Source organism: Tetrao urogallus (assembly GCF_951394365.1).
Source record: "Tetrao urogallus genome assembly, chromosome: 16".
In the NCBI taxonomy this organism is placed as follows: domain Eukaryota; kingdom Metazoa; phylum Chordata; class Aves; order Galliformes; family Phasianidae; genus Tetrao; species Tetrao urogallus.
Genome location: NC_136829.1, coordinates 5,729,015 through 5,751,272, shown reverse-complemented (window position 1 = coordinate 5,751,272; position 22,258 = coordinate 5,729,015). Strand labels below are relative to the sequence as shown.

Below are 22,258 nucleotides of genomic sequence, written 5' to 3'. Positions count from 1 at the left end.
CTGGAGGCGGGGGGAGCGTGGATTTCTCCCCCGTGTGCCTCGAGTGCTACGTGCGTCACCTCGCGGAGGGGAAGGCAGGAGGCAAAGCGCGAAGCGTGGCTAAAAGTAACGAAGTAGCCCCCGGCTGCGCCCTCCCTGCCGGCGGGGCGGGGCGGGACGGGGCGGAGCGGAGCGGCGTGGAGCCGAGCGGCGGCTGCAGGAGCGGTTGGGGCTGCAGGAGCGGAATGGAGCGGGGAGTGCGAGTCTTCGGGGAGCCCAAGGTGAGGCGGTGCCGGGCTGCGAGCCGGGCTGTGCCGCGTGTCCGCCGGGTTTGTGTGCCGTGCGTTGCGCTGGGAGACGGGCGCTGTGCCGTGCGGGGTCAGGCGGCCCCGGAGCACCTCAAGGCACGACCTGCGGCTGCCCCGCCGTTCCCCTGCAGAGCCGCTCCTCTGGGCAGCGACGTGCTGGCAGCCCGGTGAGGGGACGGCCCGGGAGGTGGGAGGCCTGTGCAGGAGCTCTGCTTGTGTTTCCTTCTTTTCTCTCTGAAATATGTCTTTTTACGTGAGATGGTGTCTTAGTGACTGGGATCGAAGGCTGCTCCGCTGTTTTGTTCTCCTTGTTTGCCGTGTAAATGCATTGCAGATAGGCTCATTGAGTAACATACCTGTTGGAGGTGAGAGGGAAGAGGATAAGGCAGGTGTGCTCAGCAGTAACCACCTCCCGGGTGCTTTCTCTGCAGGGAACTTGCTCATGGGCTGTCGGGAATGCTGACAGCTGGTAGTGGCTAAAGGCTCGTTAAGGCTGCTCCAGTTCCAGGAGGTGTTGGCACTTCATCAACTCCACTAAAGGCGAAAGCTATTAGCTAACCCCAGTGATTTCACGGTTTTGGCTGAAAGAAGCAAGTTAAGTTCTCCTTTCAGTTGTGTTTCTCCCTGCTTGCTCCATACAGGCAGTGGGATGCAGAAGAGAGGGAGCAGAGAGGCCCTGCACCGTGTGTGCACGCGAATCAGCTTTGTTGTGTGGCTGTCAGTGGGATTTCATGAGTCAGGCAGTCTCTTTCAGCCCCGCCAACCTGCTCACGTGAGGTCTAAAGGCAGTCAATGGGCCCTGCTCACCTCTATTCATCCCTCAGGACCCTATGCCATTGGGAGCTGTCACTTTTGTGCTTTAGGGACGTTTCTGGCACCCAGAGCAGCTTTGAGCCAGACCACGTGCTTCTCTGGGCTGTGCTGACTGCTGGCCGCTGTGGGGCTGAGCTTTGCCCCCTGCTTACTGTGGGCCATAAAGAGCAGTAAAGGCTTGCATGGAATGGGAAGCATGGGTATTTCTTGCAGCCTGTCACCTGGGTCTAAGTCCACTGCGTTTTTCATTTAGAGACTCAAACCGACATCTTAAGGTGGTGGCAGATCTGTCTGCCAACAGCACCTCTGGGTTTCATGGGGTGTGAGGGCAAGGCTGCATCCCTGCTGCCTTGCATCTCTTGCACAGCCTCAGCTGGTGCTCCTGACAGGAGCTGTGTGGCCACGCAGTGACACGTGTGGCTCAGCTCATGGCAGCACGCTGTCATAAATCCAGTGCTGGGGAAGCAGGGAAGCACGGCCTGTTCTTTTTGCAGAGGTTGGCATTCACCTTATCTCCTGAGGAATGGTGATCTCAACATTTTTCTGCCTTATGTTTTGACCAATTGTGGCTGTGCTTATGCAGTTATTGAAATCAATGAAGTGGGCCTCAGGTTATCACCTTTTAATGTGTTGATAAATAACCCTGGGCGGTCACTGTTGAGGTTTTAAAACGTTGCAACTTGTGCTTAGATAATCTATAAATGTCTGCTAGAAATGGGAAAGGTAAGGTTAGTGGTCCTTCTACTGTAGCCTCAGGGCTGTGCAGCTCCAGCACTGAACTCCTGTTGCTGACTGCTTGGTGGATCAGTAACAGTCATCATAAGGAAAGGATGGGCACCTCAGATGTAAGCTCCCTCAAGTGCACTCGTGTGGACGTTGCCTTTATGCCGCAGAGCAGCCAGCAGATCTGTCACGGCCCGCTAGGCACTGTTGTGTGTCTGCAGCCAAAAGCACTGAGTGACTCGTGAGCCTCTTCCTCCTCTCGTCACAAAAGTGTAAATAATCAGACTTGGAACAGATTTGTTTGCAGTTTGCATTGGAGTTTATTTTCGAATCTCACCAAGTTTCAAAGAAAATACTGCAGTGTTTTCAAAGGGAGAGGCCAAACCAGAGCCCTTAACACTTCTCTTTGTTTAGCTTAAAGCTGAACCATCTTGCTGCCCTCTGCTCTAGCACATTATGTGCTGTTGTTGATCTAATTTTTTCTTATTTTTGCATAGAAACAGCAAACAGTGCTCTGACAGCCTCTGTTCTGAGGGCACCCATGGATTGGGGCATCTCATGTTTCTGGAGCTTATCTGGGCTTTGGGTCACTCTGCTGCCAAACTTGGGGGTTATTGAGTTGCTGTAGTCCTGGGCTGAGCATGGTTGGTCAGTAAGCCCAGGTTCTTCCAAACAAAGCTGGGATTCACTGAGGTGGGATCCACACACGTGGATCTGTGTCAGGGCTGCTGCTTGCTTGGGCAGCGTCTCCTGCAACCTCATGCGAACTCTTTCATCTTTATCTGGGTACTTTCCTTGACTTAAAGCAAGGTCACGTTACCCACTTCTATCTGGGAAAGCCTTAGGCTTTGTTTGCCCAAAACAAACAGAAGAAAGGAGCTGCAGTGGAGCTCTGCAGCCTCCTACAGACCTGGAAACTGCAGGGTTGGTGAAGGAGGCAGCGGAGATGCATGGTGTGAGAAGCCTCATGCTGGTGCTGCGGAGGAGCACTGCTGCTGTCTTGAGCTGCCTGCATCAGCAGCAGGAGGATTGCATGCACAGTGCTGAGCGTGCTTTCACTTGAATGGAAGTGTGGTGTTGGGATGGCGGGGAGCATCTGAGGGATGTGTGGGGCAGGTTAAGCTTGCTGGGTCAGGGTGAGCAAGTCCCAGGCTGCAACTCTACCAGGAGGTCATGGGGGCTGTTGAAAACCTCAAAGAATGGAGCTCACGTGGTGTTGAAATTGCATTCAGAGCTCAGGAGTGGAAAACGTGCCAGCTGTCCACATCTGGTGATGCAGATCATGTCCATCGTGCATTCCTTTATCTGATGCTTTCCAGGATTAGTCCTTGCAAACAGCATTGCGAAACTCAGGGCAGGGGGAAAGATCAGATTGTGCCCTTTGGAAATCTCCATCTCCATAGGGCTCTTGTCAGGTAGGAGAGGTAACAGCCATATCTCTGTTGGTGGGGCTGTGACCCCTGGCTGGCTGCAGTGCAGGATCACCCCCCGCTGGTTAAGCAGATGTTTACCAGATGTTTGTGGCCCACACCTGGCTGGCATAGGTGAGACAGTCTCTCCCTGGGTGTTTTAGTATATGTGGTGTCTCACATCATCCACACTGGAAAGACCTGGAGTGAGCAAAGCTGGTCTGGAGGCTCTCCTTCCCAACAGCTGCTTTGTGCTTCAGAGTCTTCCTTTGGTACACAAATATTTATTATATGGCTATTCTGTTGCTTAAAAACAAACAGTTCTAGAAACACCATGATCTAGCTGAACAATTTTACAGCTAACATTTTCCTTTTCAGCTCAACTTCCAAATTGCATTCACTGTGTTCCTCCAAAGCTCCAGCTGCCTATCTGGAAAAGCTCATTTTCCCTTCTCTGTGAGTCTTCTTCCAAAACATGATCTCACAGGGACCTGAGTTACTGTCCCATTTCTCTTGAGTTTAGATGAATCATCTTATTTTGAAGTCAGCTTGCGAGCGCTATGGGGCAGCTCTTGTACTTCTTTGTGCAGCACCTTCTGCTTTGGGACTCCGTGTGTAGCTTTACAGAGCCTACATGCTTTGGTAATGCCAAATAATTAAGATCGTATCTGGAGCAGTTTCTTGGAAGCAGAGTCCAAGTTCTTGGGTTACGACTCTTTTATCAAGTTGACTGATGCTTGTTTGAGGGTTGTTTTTTCAACCTTCCAAGCCACACAAGCTAAGTACGGATAAGGCAGTTCCTGAAAAAATGCTTTACGTTACTGAAAAACACAACAAGTTTCTAAAGAGCTGTTGCTTAATCTAACGTTGATGAGTGCCAAATCTATTAAATCTGGATGTGCATCAGGAATAAGAAAATACTTGTACAATACTTTGGCTATCAAAACTGAACTTCTTAACAGTGATGTTCTTCAAATGGTTTTGCATTTGGTTTTTGTGACTTGGTCCCTGTATCAGCAGCATTCATACCTGTGTTAGCACTGCATGCCCATCTTAAGGCCTTGCTGCAGCTCCAGGAGTAGCTCCCTGATGTCTCTTTGTGTTACTGCAGGTAGAGCTTCACATCCATCTGGATGGAGCCATTCGGCCAGAAACAATCTTACACTTTGGCAAGTGAGTATCTGGGGGGGGAAGGCTCCAGGTGATGGCTTGGCTTTGGGAAGCTGGTGGGCTTTGAATAATTGGGGTGAGGACCTGGCTCTGCAGCTGTAGGCAGAAGGAACTGAAGACTTCCTCCAGCTATGATCGCTGACAGCGTGAACAAACATGAGCAGATAATCACAGATTAAGGATGTGGCAAGCTGAAAGATTTCAGGAAGCAGCTCTTAAGCACAGCTCCATTAATTTGGGGAGGACGTCGTTTTTCAGAAATTTGGCTTAACATCGGTTCCAAAGCCAGAGGGCTGGCGCCAGCAGCCTAGTGCTACAGAGCGTCCCCAGGTGCCATCGCTGGAGTGGGGCAGCTTTGCTCAGGGCTGTGCAGGGAGCGCTCCCAGGGCAGGCAGGGAGGAGCTGAGCCAGAGCTGCCAGCAGTGTGGAAAGGGCACTGCGGGGAGGAAAGCCGATGCCTTGGCGGTGATGAGCGTCCCGTCCCCGCTGAGTGCCAGCAGCTTAATCTGTGTCGACTGCATCTGAAGGCTGAGCGTGGGGCTGGTTTCCTGCCTGCCTCAGTGGGGAAGTGAGCAGCGTGTGCTCGGCCCTGCAGCAGTGCCGGTGGGGCTGCTTTCCTGTGGGGTGGCTGCTGGCAGCGGGCCGCTAGAGCTGTCACTGCTGCCTTGTCTCTATTAGAGAAACGTCCGTCAGTCGGCTGTAATTCATCCTGACAGCGCTGGGAAGGAAAGAGGATTAAATACAAATGTCTGGTTATTATTCTTGACTTAGGCTGGCATTTGTGGGTAGGTGACAGTGGATGGGGAAGCCTGCTTGGAGGCGTGCGGTGTCCCCGGCTCTTGGCGTGCTGGCACCTGGGGACCTGTCCCTGTGTGGTGCTGGAGGAGGACAGGCATGGGCACCTCGTCTGCTTAGGGGAGCTGGGGGGTGAGAGCTGCCGGCGCCACCCCGTGCTCCTGCATGGGGTGTCCTATGGGTGCTGTAATATGGGGCTGAGGAATGGGCTCACTCACAGCAGAGCCTGTGTGCTTGGTGTGGTCCCAAGCCTTGTGATCCTCCCTGATTGCTCAGGCTCTGGAGCCTCTGTGAGAAATGACTTTTCTAAGGAAGTTTGGTAATTCTGCTTCTGGAACTGGGAGGTGCCAAAAAATAATCCCAAGCTCCTTCAGTTGAGCTGACACGGAAGCCTGCGCTGTGCCCTGGCTCTGCTTCCAGAGGATTGCTGTGGGCTTGTAACTTCAAGTGCCTGTGTTTTCTCATGCCTTGGGTTGCCATGCTCCCCTCAGAGGTCTAGGGCCACATCTGCTCTGGAAGGACAGTGTGTGCCGTATCTCTTCTGGGAAGAAACAGCGGCCGGCTCTGCCAGCTCGAGACGTGCTTGCTGTACAGAATAGGCTGATTGAAAATGTGATAACCCTCCCCATCAGTAAAATGTGGCTTCATTTCCAGGAAAAGAGGGGTTCCTCTCCCCGGCAGCACCGTTGATGACCTCATGAAGCACGTCAGCTACGAAGCACCACTATCGCTTAAACTATTTCTAGAGAAATTTAAACACTACATGCCCGCCATTGCGTGAGTACCCACTTTGGTGGGATCCCTCTGGGCTCCCTCGTGGTGGTAGGGGTGATGGATCCCATTGCTGTCCCTGCAGGGGGGACCGCGAGGCAGTGCGGAGGATCGCATATGAGCTGGTGGAGACGAAGGCGAAGGAAGGCGTCATCTACGTGGAGGTGCGGTACAGCCCTCACCTGCTGGCCAACTGCCGCGTGGAGCCCATCCCCTGGGGACAGGCCGAGTGAGTGACTCCTCTATCCCATCCCATCCCATCCCACGGGGCTGGAGCCCAGACAGGAGTGTTTGGTTGCAGACAGCTCACCTTACCTACCCCATCCTCCTTTCTCCTTAGGCAGAGTGTTGCAACTCAGGGGGATGCGAAGACTAACGATTATTTTTTTTTCAGAACCTGCTGCAGCAAGTTAATTAGTAAGATTTCATCATGACTTTTAATGTAATTGCATTCTTAATTGTAAATGCTCCCACTGTGCTCCCTGGCTGGCACAGCTCAGCTCCCGGCACCAAGGAGCCAGCATCCATGCAGGTTGGGCAGTGCATCTGTCACCCGAGTCCTCCCATTCCTCCAGTGCAACCGGCTCTGGCACTCCTCCTAGCACCATTCATGGTGTTTTTCCTCTTTTCATACCTCGGCGTGCTGTCATGCTTGAGTGTGCCTTGCTGCAGGCACTTAGTTCTGCATGTGTGAAGCAGCTGTGCTTGAGCTTTTGGCTGAAGCTGTTCTCCACGTGAGGGGAAGCAGGGCTCATGAAGGGGCTGCCTGCTTGCAAAGTGTAAATTGGAGGTGGGAGAGGCAGCATTGCAAGGGCTGGTGATCTCCTGGTCCCTTGTCTCAGTGTCACATGTGCTCTAATACATGTCTAAAGAAATCAGGGCTTGGTGGCCCCTTGCGGAACATGTTGCTATGGCTTTTTCTGGGACAAAAAAGGTGCTGACTGAAGTCTGGCTTTACCCTTGTACAGATCACTGGCCAAAATACAGCTCAGCTGGGTAGGAGGGACCCCGTGGGCCTGTTGTACTGGGGTATTAAGGCACCTAGTGCTGCAAAAGTGCCCCAGTGGGATTGGCAATCCTGTTCCTTGTCACTTTGCTAAATTGTATTAGATGTCTCTATGGTTTTATGCCTGACATCTTGTAACTGAGGGTGTGGTGTAGGTGTAAATGTGCTTGTTTGCTTGGGGGATCTGTTTTGTGCTGTTGGATGTTGCTACGAGCAGGATCTGGGAAGCCTTGCTCTGCTCACTGTGAGAAGGATCTGGGAAGCCTTGCTCTGCTCACTGTGGGTCTCTGCAGCTCCTGCCCACCCGCAGCACTCCCCAGCCTTTCACCATCTCTTCTTCCCCACAGGGGAGACCTCACTCCAGAGGAAGTTGTTAACCTCGTAAATCAGGGACTGCAGGATGGAGAAAGGGATTTCCGCATCAAAGCCAGGTCTATTCTATGCTGCATGCGCCATATGCCAAGTAATGTATTGCAGCTCACCCGCTGCTCTGCTCCCCTCCCCTGACGCGTGGCGCGGCACACATCCCCTGGGTTCAGGTCCCTGCAGAAATGTGGCCCTAGGTGTGATGTGGGACTACATGTGCTGAGAATGAGCTGTTTTCCCTCTGTCAGGGCCCTCTGCTCCTATAAACGCTCTGCTGATTGTGAAAATGGAGCAGATCAGGAGACCTAGCTGAAGTCTCCTGGGGGTACTGTGATTCCTGTACCCTGCTCCCTGCCTGAGAACCAGAGCTCTCTAGGGCAGCACGGCCAAAGCCAACAACAGGGGACCTGCTGGCCGCTAACTTGCTGCTGGTTTTAAATGGAACGACACGTAGAACAGACTTAAGCTCCAAATACCAAGGGTTTTTCCCAAAATTGGCAGTTGTAACCTTATTCAGTAGCAGAGTTTTGTTGGGCTGCTGAGTTCCATGAACATCTTCACCATGGGAGAAGTGCAGCTGGAGCAAGTTGCATGGCCATAGCTGTCTGACACTGAAACTTTGCTGTGAATGTCTTCAGATCCTTACTACATTTTTCATCAGGTTTAATAGGATGAACATTTTTGCTAACAAAAATATGGCTAATTTGTGCCTGCAAATATGGAAAATTAAATTCCTGGAAAAGGGAAGATTTGAGGGTGGCTTTTTTCTCTTTGCTCAATGAACCCAAAGCAAAAATTTGAAACTTCAACCGTTGGGCTTCTGATTTCTAGGAAGAAAGGCTGCTAAAACGGGAAGCTGTAAGCTGTGTGCAAGGTGTCTGCAGCTGCAGTACTGTAGGGTGAGGGCAGCACGTGCATCATGTGTTTGCATAGCAGCAAGAGTTCCTCTTGGAAACAGCTGAGTCTGCATTTTAATGCATGTGCTACCTGAAAAGGTGGTGTCAGGGCACAACGTTTTCCCTTTGAAGCCACCTTGGGACTTAGGAATTGCTGGGAGAGGCAGAAATGTCAGCTAGAGATAATGCATACTGAAGTTGTTAATAAAATAACGGCTCAAACTTGATGAGTTTGAAAGCAGTGATAAAAGATGATGAATTTGCACCAATTTTCTTACGTGTTCATATGACTTCAGGGCTGTAGGTGCACAGCAGGTGCCTGTTAATAATTAACACTGGAGTTTATCTCTTGTTTCTTGGCCCTCTCGTTAAGGGTAGGTGCAGTATCAGCTAATAGATGAATTTCCTTTTCAAGAGAGTATACTGTGTCTTGGTCAGAGATAACTCTCGAGGACATGTTGGCCATTTGTTGCTGTTTCCCACTGATACCAAAAAGATAAAACTGCCAAAGGTTGGTTTGCCAGGAGGCTTTGCAGCTGCTTTCCATCATCACGTCTGGAGGAGCTGTGCAGCGGGGCAGGATTGCTGCTGTGCAGAGGTGCAGCCCAACCTGAACTATCCCATGACACCACATGTCCCATGGTTAGAAAACGCTGAAGGTGCGATTCATACAAAAACTTTCTCCTGAATACTGGTACTGTCTTGTCCAGGTTGGTCTCCAGAGGTGGTAGAGCTGTGCAAGAAGTATCAAAACAACTCCGTGGTGGCCATAGACCTGGCTGGGGATGAGATGCTGAAGGCTTCTTCTGATCATAAGAAGGCTTACGAGGTTTGTGGAATAAGCTTCTTTAAAACAACGATAAGAAAACACCCACAGGGTTATTCCTGGCTGAGGGACATGCAGCACTTTATTCAGACCACAAACAACTGGGAGAGCTTAAAAATTAATTGCAGCTGTTAAAAATATTTTGTTTAACAGTGGCACTGTTCCCATGTTTATATCCCAGTGGTTCTCAGCAGATGGGGGGCTGGAGCTCAGTGAAACAGCTGGGCTGCCATCACTGCCTGCCCCTGCCCCGAAGCTTTAAGTGCCCATGGGATGGAAAATCCTGCTGCTGGTGGTGTTACCACTGACATTCTGTGAGCCTGTGGTTACCAGCCTCGGGGCTGTGCACATGGGACCTTCCCTCAGGGTCAGACCCAAGCGTTGCCTCCCTCGCCTTGCAGGAAGCAGAGCGATGCGGCATCCATCGCACCGTCCACGCTGGGGAAGCCGGGCCGGCTGCCATGATCAAGGAGGTAGGAGGGGTGCGGGGTGGAAGCCCCATGGCTGGCCCCATAGGAAGCCCAAGTGGTTTCCATGCCGGCGTTGCCGTGCTCGTGGGCTGCAGCTGCTCTCCCTGCTCCCCAGGCCGTGTACCTCCTGAAGGCTGAGCGCATCGGCCACGGCTACCACGTGCTGGAGGACCCCGAGCTGTACAGGGAGCTGCTGAGAACCAGAATGCACTTTGAGGTGAGGCCTCGGCGCTGCAGAGTGGGAGGTGGGAGTGCCTGTGCAAGGCCCTGCGCTGCTTTGCCTGCACGCAGCTATCTGCCCGCGCAGTTGCGGTTCAGGTCTGCATGGCTGATCCTGTTTTATTGTCTTGAACTCCCACAACCAGGTCTGCCCCTGGTCCAGCTATCTGACTGGAGCATGTCTTCCGGACTTCAGGAAACACCCAGTAGTACAGTAAGGCTTACAAATAATGCGTAATTAAAAGTCCCCACCCAGTTGTGACTGCTTCGAGTGCTGCACTGCAGCAAGGCTCTTCCTGCTGTTCTGAACCGATTCCCTTACAGGTTTAAGAAGGATCAAGCTAATTATTCTATCAACACCGATGACCCCCTCATCTTCAATTCCACCATTGACAAGGATTACAGCATAATGAAGGAGTACATGGACTTCACTGAGGAGGATTTCAAGAGAGTGGTGAGTTGACCTCGACTGATGCTCTGCAGGAGTCCTGGTGAAGCCCAGAGACATCAGCTTTTTTTTTCTTCATAAACCAAGAGTTTTCAATGGAAAATCCTGCAGGGCTTCATGCAGCATGGAAGCTGGAGGCATCGCATGGATGATGCCTTGGGCTGTGTTTGGTGGCAATAGTCCAGGAAGGTCTGCCAAGCAGGTCTGAGCAGTAGGAAGGAGGGGACCTTTTGCTTTTTTACATCAGTTTGGAATTGTAGGGAGGTTATTTCAAAGCCTGCCTGAAAAGTTACTAAGATTCAGCATCTACAAAAGTGCTTGCAGTTTTTGCACTTGCAAACTAAACAGAAAACAAAATGACTCCTGGTTTGGTGTGCGGTCACTTGTGTCTTATAACCAGAAAACTGTTTTTTTTCATTGATTTTTTCCAATTACTTCCCCGAGGTAGAAAGACAGGTAGGTGTTGGGAGTCTGGCTTATCTGCATATCAAAGGGAGCTATGCTCATGACTCCCACCTCCTGTCTGCAAGGATATTTGCTTAGAAGCAGGAAATCCAGGGTGCACTGAAGGGCAGCTTGGAGCTGGGGTCCCTGGATGCCAGCTGTCCTTTCCTGCCCTTGCAGAAGCCAAACAAAAGAAACATCCCTGCATGAGGCCGACCAGCAGGTGACATTGTGCAGCCAGGCTGTCACACAGCATGCATCAAGCTGCCACCACCAGCTGGGCTGGCACAAAGAGAAGCCGTAGTGTAGGATACGCTCTTTAGACCTGTTCCTACAAACTCCAGAGTATTTAAGGACCCCCTCCTTGTGCCTGCTGCATTCCTCTTGGGATTGCTGCTAGTGGGAGAGACAGAGCAGCTGCCCTGGGAAATGAGTCTGTGGAAATGCATCTTGGAGTAGAAGCTTCACCTTCCCTCAGCCTGGTTGGAGATATTAGGATATGTACAACCACATCTCTGGTGTGTCTTAACATCTCCCTTCTGTTCTCCATCTGCCTTCCCAGAACATCAATGCAGCTCAGTCCAGCTTCTTACCTGAGAAAGAAAAGCAGGAGCTTCTTAATACGCTGTATGAAGCCTATGGGATGGTGCCTGCCACCTCGTGATGCCTCCTGAGAGCCAGCGTGGAGCACTGGCCCCTTCCTCATGTGTGCTTGGCTCTGCTCTGCTGGGGAGCAGCAGGAGGAGGTGCCAGGGGTCAGTGTCCTCTATTGGCACCCAGTGTTAACCCTTACAGCACCAAGCACAATCAGGCTCCTATCATACACACCCACATATCACCTCCATGAACTGTCTCCCAAATGGACATCCAGCTTCCTCTTGCCGTTGAGCATGCAGACTCAAACTCCTCCCTTCCTCTGCTGCTTCTGCCCAGTCGATGAGAGCAGAAGGAGGTCCCCTGCCATGCCTTAACCCTTTTCTGCAGTACAGGAATAACCACTCCTGCCTGTGACCGTGGCCAGGATTAATCTTCACCTTTCTTGGGAAAAGGTGTGCCACAGAGGAAGCATGCGAGCACTTTGGAAGCAGAGGATTTCTTCCCACTCATGCAGATAGGGAGGTTTGGCTACAGCGAGGTTTACCTGTGGTTAGGCTTGTGCTAACAAGAATAGGAGAAGAACAAGCTGGGAACTGGTGCACAAGTCTGAAGGTTTTCTGGTGTTTTTTTTTTTTGTTGTTGTTGTTTAAGAAAGCCTTTTTGTCATCCTCCCTCAGCCAAGGAGTTCTGTGTCTCAGGCCTTACAGTGTCTGCCACAGAAGCACACACCTTGTGCTTCAGCTGTGCTCATACTTGCATAGGAAGTTGGAACACTTTTACCATTTTGGGCCAAAATCTGCCTTCTGGGATTTTCCCCAGTTGTGTACTCACCCTGGGGAATTCCTGTGAACTACATTTTGCTCTTCTTGTATCTTTGTTTAGAACCTTACAAAAATTGTGCTTGATTGCCTGCGTTAGCCATTCTGTGCTCTTTCTGACTTGCCGTAATCTTTAGGCACTGTTAAAACTCAATGAGTAAATGGATAAGCTTGGGCCCAATATCAAATACTGTCTCAGGTTCTATCTGAATTGCTTCTCTCACTTCACCACAGCACTGGCTAGAAGTCAGATCTTCATTTTGGTGGAGAATTTACAAGGAAATATGCACCAAAATTCCTAAGCCATTTTACATTACGTTACAGTATTCTTTGCTAATATGCAATAGAGCCATGCGTCCAGAGGAGAGACCATAATTTTCCAACAGTCAGCATCTTGATGCACCTAAGGAGGGAGTGTGATGTGTGGCATGATTTAGGTGGCTACAAAGATGCGTGCTCCAAAGATACTACACCAAAAAGTTGCCTTTGGCAGAGGGCTGTGGTGGTCATGTATAGCATCTGCCTCGCTCTCAGCCAGCAGCACCTGAGTGCTGGGAATGTTTCCATTCTTTCTAGGCTTTCATATTTGTCTTCTCAGTGAAGTACTCATCTCTGAAATACATGGTGCATATCTACAAATAGGAGAGAGTGGATTTCTTACTTTTATAAATAAAATGATAAATCATTACATTTAAGAATGTTGCTGTTAGAACCAAGCTTTTTTTGGACCAAGCAAGGAGAGAAACTGTTTAATAAATTAACAAATTTATATGAAAACTGATGCTCTTGCCTTTCTGCTCAAGGGAGTTGGCAGGAGCCCTCCTCCATGCTCTTTGGTGTGAGCTGTCACACCCCTGTTTGGGTCAGTGGGTCGGTGTGGTGCTTTGGCAGCCTGCCTCCTCCTGTTACTACTTTGCCTTGAAAGCTTTAATGCAGGGCAGGGAAGAGGGAAAGTACCCCTCCTGTTAGACTTGCAAGCTGGATTTGTTGATGCATGTTGTTCCAACCTCATGTGTCTCTTCAGTAATCACAGAAATGCCTCTTACCCTTCAAAGCAGCAGCGTTGTCACTGCGTGCTCTCACTTTTTCTGATGTGCATCAATAATGGTTTACGTTTTCTCTCTGTTTCCTGAGTTTTGCACAGCTGTTTGATGCTCCCTCAAGTGGTGCAGCCTGGGCTGTGATGCTGTTGGACTGTTTTCTCATTGACTCCCCCATCCTTTAGTACATTTAGTTTAGAGTTCTGGGAGTTACTGCATGCTGAATTTCCATCTGAAATCAAAGGCCCAGAGCATCTGTGTGCTCAGCAGCTTTGCAAGTCACGATGTTGCTGGATTCATGCTGTGCCTATAGTCTCAGTGCAGGCAGATGAGTGGCAGGGGAACCTGATGCCTGTGCTCTGAGGCACAGAGGGCGGGTTGAGGGGTCACTAGTGACCTGGCTAAATATAACGGCGAGAGCTATCTTCTGACCAGGGAGACTCAAGATTAGCTCCCGCTTGATTTCTGGGGGTCATGTGTGGTGTGCAGTCCTTCTGCACCACCCTTCCATTGCTTCATGTGCATATCTGAACAAAATTACTGCTCAGTGGAAGCAAGGAGAGCTATAAATGGAGCTTAAAGCCCAAATTATACCGTCAGCCAGGACAGGAGCTACCTGCTGGTTTGCCCCAAGGGTAGAAGGGGGTAGGCTCTTGGCACCGCCTGGGAACAGAGCTGTAATAGTATCCTGGCAGCTTCCCTGGTGCAGACAAATTACACAAGTGTGTGGCTTTTATGATGAATGTCTGCAGAAATACGGCAATGCCAATGTCTGGAAGTATTTCACAGATCTGTTTGATGATCTTCCGCTTACAGCTCTAGTAGATGGCCAGATATTCTGTCTCCACGGTGGCCTCTCTCCATCCATAGATACACTGGATCATATCAGGGCTCTGGACCGCCTGCAGGAAGTTCCACATGAGGGTCCAATGTGTGATCTGTTGTGGTCGGATCCAGATGATCGTGGCGGCTGGGGTATATCTCCACGTGGTGCCGGCTACATGTTTGGGCAAGACATTTCTGAAACATTTAACCATGCCAATGGTCTTACACTGGTTTCCCGTGCTCACCAACTTGTCATGGAGGGTTGTAACTGGTGCCACGACCGAAATGTGGTGACCATTTTCAGTGCGCCCAATTACTGCTACCGCTGTGGGAACCAGGCCGCTATCATGGAACTAGATGACACTTTAAAATATTCCTTCCTTCAGTTTGACCCAGCACCTCGTCGTGGAGAGCCTCATGTCACCCGTCGTACCCCAGACTACTTCCTATAAACCTCTCATAACCTTTTAGAAGGAAGTACGCCTGGTGTTTTAAAGAGCAACAATATTTACTTGTTTCTGTCAGAAATCGGGGTTCGTCTCTACTTATAATCCCCTTCATGGACCAAAATGTGCCATACTGAGGACAAAGAGCGTTCAGCACAACTTGAGACTGAATTCCTTACAACACTATATATCCTCTACCAATCAGTCCAACAGTCAGTTTGCCTGCTGTATTGTAGTCATATTGTAGTCAGATGAAGCCTCCGCCAGGCTGCCAAGTCCTTGTTCCTGTGTAGGTCGCTGTCTCATCCATTTCTGTCCTGACCCTGTGGCCACTGCTTCTTGGAGACCCAGGGGCAATTCGCCCTCTGTCTGGCAGCAACTTCTCTGCTTATTTATGGGGTTGTTTGCTCTGACAGATCCCAAACGTGTGTTCAGTTCTTTCCAAGGTTGTGGAGGAGATGCTTGTGTCACCACTGGAGCTTTCCTCACATCAGCCCCTGCCCTGCTCAGGACCCAGCAATGCCTGTGGGGCTGCAGCTGTTCCAGTGCTTTGCCAGGCCCCTGGGTGGGGAAATGCGGGCAGTGGATGTCCTTGCTTGTAATACGGATTCCAATCTGCCCATGAGGGGCTAGTGTTACCTTCTGCAGCCTGATCTGTCACAAGGCAAAACCAAGGAAGAAGAAACATCCAGGCAGAACACCTTCAGTACTTAAAGGCTGTGTTGTTTATTCCAACAGCTTATATAGTTTTATCAAACCGTCTTTAACACAAAACAGGTCTCCTAAAAGAATGGTGTGAGATCCTACCAGAGATAATCTCAGCTAACAGCTTGCAAAGTTAAGCCTGAATTTCAACAGTCAAAACAGCAAAATGTTTCTCCCTCCCTCCTCCCCCCCTTAACAATACCGTAAAACGCTAAAGCCCAAAGGAAAAGATGCTGATGCTGCTGGGTCTGTCAGTGGAGCTCATCCACGTGGGGCTGTGCTTTGGTCCTTCCCAGGGCTGCATGGGTCTGGCCAGAGGTGCAGGGCTGGCAGGTGCCTGCTGCTGCCTGCCCTGGTCCAGAGGCCAGCTCAGGGGTGAGATGCAGGATGAGGGCAGTGCGTGGAGAAAACAATCATCTAAACCTCTAACCTACAGAAACAGAATAAATAATAGTCTAAATTTGCAAAGGGGGAAGGTACCTCGGACAGGAAAATGTATATTATTACTGAAATATTTTTTTCCCATAGGGGAAAATTGCAGCTAAGGCATCTTGAGAATGGCTTATATCACTACAAACACTGCAGTGTTGCTCTAAGTCATCAGGGATGGGAGCAGAAGTCTTTTGGAGGTGCCAGTCCTTGTGCAGTATCTTGCAGTTCTTGAAACAAAAAGGTTGCAGCAGAGGCATGTGACAGACATCTTGCTGGTCCTGGTTGGCTTTTGTCCACAGATTCAATAACAAATTCTTGCTTAACGTTCACAGCAAGCCCCTCCTGCAGCCCCATCCCACCCCCTGTGCGCTCTCATGGGGAGGATTTGCTCTCTTGCTCCTTTGGTCTTGCTGCAGGGTCTCTCTCAGAAGAGGTGCTGGCTTCTTCACTCTCTGCAGAAGGGAGGAGTGGGAGGAAAGCACAGTTACAGTCTGCTGAGGACGTGAGTGATCAGGCATCAACCACAGCTGGTTTTATTCAGCTTGCCAGCTGAAGCCCTGTTGCAGCCCACCTGGAGCCAGATATTCAGCTTAAATGTATTGGGTTATCTCATCATGCTCTCAGAGCACAAGCCCTTCTCAAAATAGAATATCTGGCAATGCTGAGAGGGAACCTCAGTGCTCAAAAGAAAGTGTCAGGACTTTATTTCAGGGTGCATCAATAGAACAGCTCTAAACCAAACTTGCTCCCGCAAGTAGGAGCGCGCCTATGGACACATCATGACAGCCTTTATACCCTGTTTTCTCCCCCTTGCCTGCCCCCTCCCCTGTTTCCCCACTGGCTGGGTACTCCAGCTTCACAATCTTATCAGAAGGTTTACATTTACTATTTACTTGTTCATTTATTGGTTATCTGGTGCCAGTCAGCAGTCATCCTGTTGTTTCCAAGGTGTCTCGGTGCTCTCCTTGTCCTATTGATATGGTGATTTTCTTTAAAGTCATCATCGTTAAACAAAGAGCACTGGGGGATGATGGCAGGCCTTCCCAATGTCTCTTCAGGCGCTTCCTCGGGCATGCCATGGCTTGTTCTCTGGTTTGCTCTCGTGCAGGATATTCTTGCAGTGTGTATGACAAAATATACATATATACATATATACAGAGTGCGCGTTCCTGGGAAGGTTCGTCTATACGATAAGTGATGCAAACTTATCAGACATCTTCCCCAAGTTAAGTAGAAGGACTCCCAAAAAGAACTATGATAGCGGAGATCATAAAATAAAAATATTATACAATTCTAATGCAGAAACAACACTTGATTCTCACAGGCACCCTCCCATCCTCGTTTCCCTGGGGCACTGACAAACTTCCGACATTGGCGTACAGTGTGGCCTAGTTTCCCACAGGCCTGACAGATCTGGCCTGGTGCCGCTTCTCCCTTCTGCCTCTCAGGGGCTCGGCACTGGGCTCTGAAGTGACCAAACTGTCCGCACTTAAACGCAGTCCCCTACTCTGATCCTCCCTCATGGCCATCGCCGCTACTAACGCTGCTGCCAATCCCTCACTGGTGAGGGGCGTCGTTCTCTGTTTCTCCAGTACATACCTAATGATATCTCCCGGAGTATTGAGGTCGTTGGGAGCGGCTCGAATAAGATCCTTAACATTTTTGTGTGATTTCTGCTTAAGACAATCCATGATTACTGCATTATGGGCAGTCTTTGGCAGATCTGAGCCTTCTACTGCCCGAATCAATCGATTGGCAAAATCCGAGAATGACTCAGATGGACCCTGGGCTATCTCTGCCCAGGGAGCAGAAGGTTCAGCTGTCCTGGAGAACCTTCTGAAGGCTGTCAGAGCTGCTTCTGTGGCTGCCATCAGCTCTCCTGGGCGAAGGTGTCTGAACTGGCCTTCAGGGGACCCTATCATCCCTTCCCCATACCCTAACAACCATGTCAGATGAGTTACCTCTCCCTGTTCCCTACCATTTGCTGGGTGTTGTGGGTTACGTGTCGCTGCTGCGACTACAGCCCTGAGCTGTGCCGACCACTCTTCCTTCCATAACATATACTGCGCTGGCTCAAGTAACACCTGCATGAGGCCCTCTATATCGTATGGAAGCAAAGGCCCGGGAGCCATAATTGCCTCCAGTGCAGAGTGTAGCGGGTGATCGTAAACCCTTCTTCCCTATTGTCTCAGTGAGGCGAGTTACCGCCTTTGGATCTAAAGGAATCCAAACGGGTCCCTGTCCCCTGATCTCTACAGGGAATGCCTTATAATCATCCAAAAGGTCCGCCGCTCTCATCTCCTCCCTTACCCGGCCCCAATCGATAAATAAGGCCCCTTTCCCCAAGTTAGCTGGGACCCTGGCCGTTTGGGAGGGCGGAACGGGTGGCGGGGGCAGAGCCGCAACCATCGATCGCTCGGCCCCTGAGGACGGAGCCGCAGCCATCAATCCGTCGGCCCCTGCCCCTCCCCGGGTAGGATCCTCCCCCTGACGAAAGCCATGCAAAGAGGGGTACAGGAGAGGATACGGGGGCGGAGCCGTCGGCGATGATGGCGACTCTTCCTCCTTCTTTTCCGGTGTTGGTGTTTCTGGCGTGGTCGGTGCCTCCGGCACCTTCTTGTCTTGGGGCAGATCCTTGAAGGCGTTAGAGTCTCCCGGCCGCGGTGATCACCCCCCGCCCGGATCCAAACCCAACAGATCTCTGGCAAGGTTTTTGGCAGTCTTTTCTTCCCTCGCTGCCTTCAAAGCCCCCCGAATCAGACCCCAAAATTTAAGCACCGACGCCCCTTGGGACGACATAGCTCTCTGAGCGAGCGCTAATGTCAAAGAGTCCCACTTGCTGGAGTCATAAATCTGATAAGGAAAAGAGAGAAGTCCCTCCTTTTCAAGAAAAGAACGGTGGCCACCTCCTTCTTACAAGGGGCGGTTTTCCCGCAGTACGTTTTACAGGCTTGATATAATACCTTAGTGACGGATTCCATCGTCGCCCAGGGAATTCTGACCCTCCACGACCTTCCACCAGCTACCGTGGTGGGATAACTTCGCAGCGCTGCTTTTAGCCCCAGGGGCTCAGCCCCTCCGGCTCTTCCGCCGCCTTCCCACGGCAGGCTCCTGCGTCCGTCCCGCAGCCGGCTGTCACACTTCCACAAATGAGACGTCGTCACACAGGGCACCATTTGTCGCCTTTGTTTCGGCGACCCTGATTGAAGTCCCCTTGTGAAAGTGTTCCGACAGCCCCGGTCAGTTTCGCACGCTTTTCATGACACCAATATGGTGAGCAGCAAAACTGCATTAATTGCAAGGAGCACATCCTTCTTAAAACTTTCCCCATGCCTTAGGGCTATTACCGTTATCTCGGACCAATGGACACGTGGCATATCTTGTTTCCTCCTTATTTGGTCTAACCTGTTCTTCTCTCTTATCTTCAAGACATTTGTTGCCATGGTTTCCCAGGGGCCGAGGGGCCCCTGTGGACCCTGGAGACTGCCACAGCCCATTCAGTTAGCTACAGAGATTCTGCTGCCAGCCCTGGGCTGCAGTCAGAGTCCATCGCCAGGATACCTTTTCGTGAAAGAAGGACACTTTTGAGGTGACTCAGTGCCTCTTTCAAGTGGACAGTGGCCTGGAATTACCATGGGAGGGTTAAACTGGACACAGAGCCGTGCACCCATGGAGTAAATGTGGCCCACACCTGAGTCAGAGGGCTCGGATGGACTCTGCAGGCACACCCAGCCCTGGACTCCAGTTTCAAGGAAGCCCTTCACATGATGCTGTATCCGCCCCTTGCCTAGGTTAAACGGGAAGTTTTTTCTTCTTACCTCAGGCTTTCCTCAGAATTTTGCTCTGCTTCTAACCTGGCTTTGCACAAACTGCAGAAGACTTTTGTGTCAGAGGAAACTCTGTTCAGCTCTCTGTGGCACAGGTGGCACGACAGGGTAAAGGGTGCCTTCAAGTTCTGCTTGGATATCCTCACCCCTAGGGCAGCCAGCACAGCACAGCAGGGGCTGTAAGGGAGGAGGTGGGAAGGTTCAACACAGCAGTGGCTTCTTGGCATCGCTTGGCCCCAGGAACCACCTGAGCCCACCTTGTTTCCCTTTACAGAGTGGGGAATGGGGCCGTATCTTTCTTCCTAAACACCCAGGCGATGGGCAGCACGGAGCAGCCTGTGTCTACCACTGATTCTGGAGCCACACAAACATGTCTCCATTCCTGTGGCACCTGAGGATCATCCCAATGACCACAGCCAGCAAGGGCTGGCAGAGGGATGTGAAGCCCAAGTCCTGAGGGACTGGAGCCCCACACTTACATCTCTGCTGCTGCTGCTGCTGCTGCCCGTTGCAAGTGACCGCTGGGGCCAACAGCTCTGTGCCCATGGCTGGGTTCTGGCTGGAATAGGATCTCTGACCCACAAGGCCAGCTCCTGCTCTCTTGGTGTCCAAGCCAAGGATCAAACTGCTGCCTTTTGTCCCTGGGAAGCATAAAGCCCCCAAAGCCAATCTAAACCTGGCTGTGTTTCTGGGTTGAAATTTCCACCTTTTACCAAAGATCAGCAGGGGAAGAGGGGTTTGACCCTTTTCTTCTGTTTAAGCATCACATCCCACATCTCCCTGTACTGCAGACCTGCGTGGACAAGGGCACACAGCATTTCGGTGCCTTCAAGCTCTCCATGCTGTGTCTCTCCCCCTTTCATTCCTGGGTACCTGGGCTATTAGTAGCGCAGTCCTGCTGGGGACAGATCCATAACAACAGCAAAACACACCCAGTATCCCTGCTGGGCTTGTAAAATATTTACAGCATAAGACAGTTTATCTGTCTTATACTCATCTCTGAAATACATGGTGCATATCTACAAATAGGAGAGAGTGGATTTCTTACTTTTATAAATAAAATGATAAATCATTACATTTAAGAATGTTGCTGTTAGAACCAAGCTTTTTTTGGACCAAGCAAGGAGAGAAACTGTTTAATAAATTAACAAATTTATATGAAAACTGATGCTCTTGCCTTTCTGCTCAAGGGAGTTGGCAGGAGCCCTCCTCCATGCTCTTTGGTGTGAGCTGTCACACCCCTGTTTGGGTCAGTGGGTCGGTGTGGTGCTTTGGCAGCCTGCCTCCTCCTGTTACTACTTTGCCTTGAAAGCTTTAATGCAGGGCAGGGAAGAGGGAAAGTACCCCTCCTGTTAGACTTGCAAGCTGGATTTGTTGATGCATGTTGTTCCAACCTCATGTGTCTCTTCAGTAATCACAGAAATGCCTCTTACCCTTCAAAGCAGCAGCGTTGTCACTGCGTGCTCTCACTTTTTCTGATGTGCATCAATAATGGTTTACGTTTTCTCTCTGTTTCCTGAGTTTTGCACAGCTGTTTGATGCTCCCTCAAGTGGTGCAGCCTGGGCTGTGATGCTGTTGGACTGCTTTATCAGGTGTTTTCTCATTGAGTCCCCCATCCTTTAGTACATTTAGTTTAGAGTTCTGGGAGTTACTGCATGCTGAATTTCCATCTGAAATCAAAGGCCCAGAGCATCTGTGTGCTCAGCAGCTTTGCAAGTCACGATGTTGCTGGATTCATGCTGTGCCTATAGTCTCAGTGCAGGCAGATGAGTGGCAGGGGAACCTGATGCCTGTGCTCTGAGGCACAGAGGGCGGGTTGAGGGGTCACTAGTGACCTGGCTAAATATAACGGCGAGAGCTATCTTCTGACCAGGGAGACTCAAGATTAGCTCCCGCTTGATTTCTGGGGGTCATGTGTGGTGTGCAGTCCTTCTGCACCACCCTTCCATTGCTTCATGTGCATATCTGAACAAAATTACTGCTCAGTGGAAGCAAGGAGAGCTATAAATGGAGCTTAAAGCCCAAATTATACCGTCAGCCAGGACAGGAGCTACCTGCTGGTTTGCCCCAAGGGTAGAAGGGGGTAGGCTCTTGGCACCGCCTGGGAACAGAGCTGTAATAGTATCCTGGCAGCTTCCTTGGTGCAGACAAATTACACAAGTGTGTGGCTTTTATGATGAATGTCTGCAGAAATACGGCAATGCCAATGTCTGGAAGTATTTCACAGATCTGTTTGATGATCTTCCGCTTACAGCTCTAGTAGATGGCCAGATATTCTGTCTCCACGGTGGCCTCTCTCCATCCATAGATACACTGGATCATATCAGGGCTCTGGACCGCCTGCAGGAAGTTCCACATGAGGGTCCAATGTGTGATCTGTTGTGGTCGGATCCAGATGATCGTGGCGGCTGGGGTATATCTCCACGTGGTGCCGGCTACATGTTTGGGCAAGACATTTCTGAAACATTTAACCATGCCAATGGTCTTACACTGGTTTCCCGTGCTCACCAACTTGTCATGGAGGGTTATAACTGGTGCCACGACCGAAATGTGGTGACCATTTTCAGTGCGCCCAATTACTGCTACCGCTGTGGGCAGGCCACTATCATGGAACTAGATGACACTTTAAAATATTCCTTCCTTCAGTTTGACCCAGCACCTCGTCGTGGAGAGCCTCATGTCACCCGTCGTACCCCAGACTACTTCCTATAAACCTCTCATAACCTTTTAGAAGGAAGTACGCCTGGTGTTTTAAAGAGCAACAATATTTACTTGTTTCTGTCAGAAATCGGGGTTCGTCTCTACTTATAATCCCCTTCATGGACCAAAATGTGCCATACTGAGGACAAAGAGCGTTCAGCACAACTTGAGACTGAATTCCTTACAACACTATATATCCTCTACCAATCAGTCCAACAGTCAGT

At 50.6% G+C, this 22,258-nt stretch overlaps 1 protein-coding gene and 2 pseudogenes across 3 annotated transcripts; all 3 read left to right on the top strand.

The window, feature by feature from the left end:
* Positions 1 to 224: 224 nt before the first annotated feature.
* On the top strand, positions 225 to 11,307 carry ADA (adenosine deaminase; the record flags this gene model as incomplete). Its single annotated transcript, XM_079543510.1, has 11 exons — positions 225 to 260; positions 4,344 to 4,405; positions 5,852 to 5,974; positions 6,054 to 6,197; positions 7,322 to 7,437; positions 8,947 to 9,065; positions 9,464 to 9,535; positions 9,648 to 9,749; positions 9,898 to 9,965; positions 10,076 to 10,205; positions 11,206 to 11,307. The coding sequence occupies 11 exons, from the start codon at positions 225 to 227 to the stop codon at positions 11,305 to 11,307; spliced, it is 1,074 nt and encodes a 357-aa protein (XP_079399636.1).
* Positions 11,308 to 13,667: 2,360 nt separating this feature from the next.
* LOC306952460 (serine/threonine-protein phosphatase 2A catalytic subunit beta isoform pseudogene) lies at positions 13,668 to 14,375 on the top strand (annotated as a pseudogene). Its single transcript has one exon. The product of its transcript is annotated as a serine/threonine-protein phosphatase 2A catalytic subunit beta isoform pseudogene (transcript).
* A 2,652-nt stretch (positions 14,376 to 17,027) lies between these two features.
* On the top strand, positions 17,028 to 22,046 carry LOC306952458 (serine/threonine-protein phosphatase 2A catalytic subunit beta isoform pseudogene; annotated as a pseudogene). The gene is made up of 3 exons: positions 17,028 to 17,069; positions 17,310 to 17,395; positions 21,482 to 22,046. The product of its transcript is annotated as a serine/threonine-protein phosphatase 2A catalytic subunit beta isoform pseudogene (transcript).
* Positions 22,047 to 22,258: the final 212 nt, after the last annotated feature.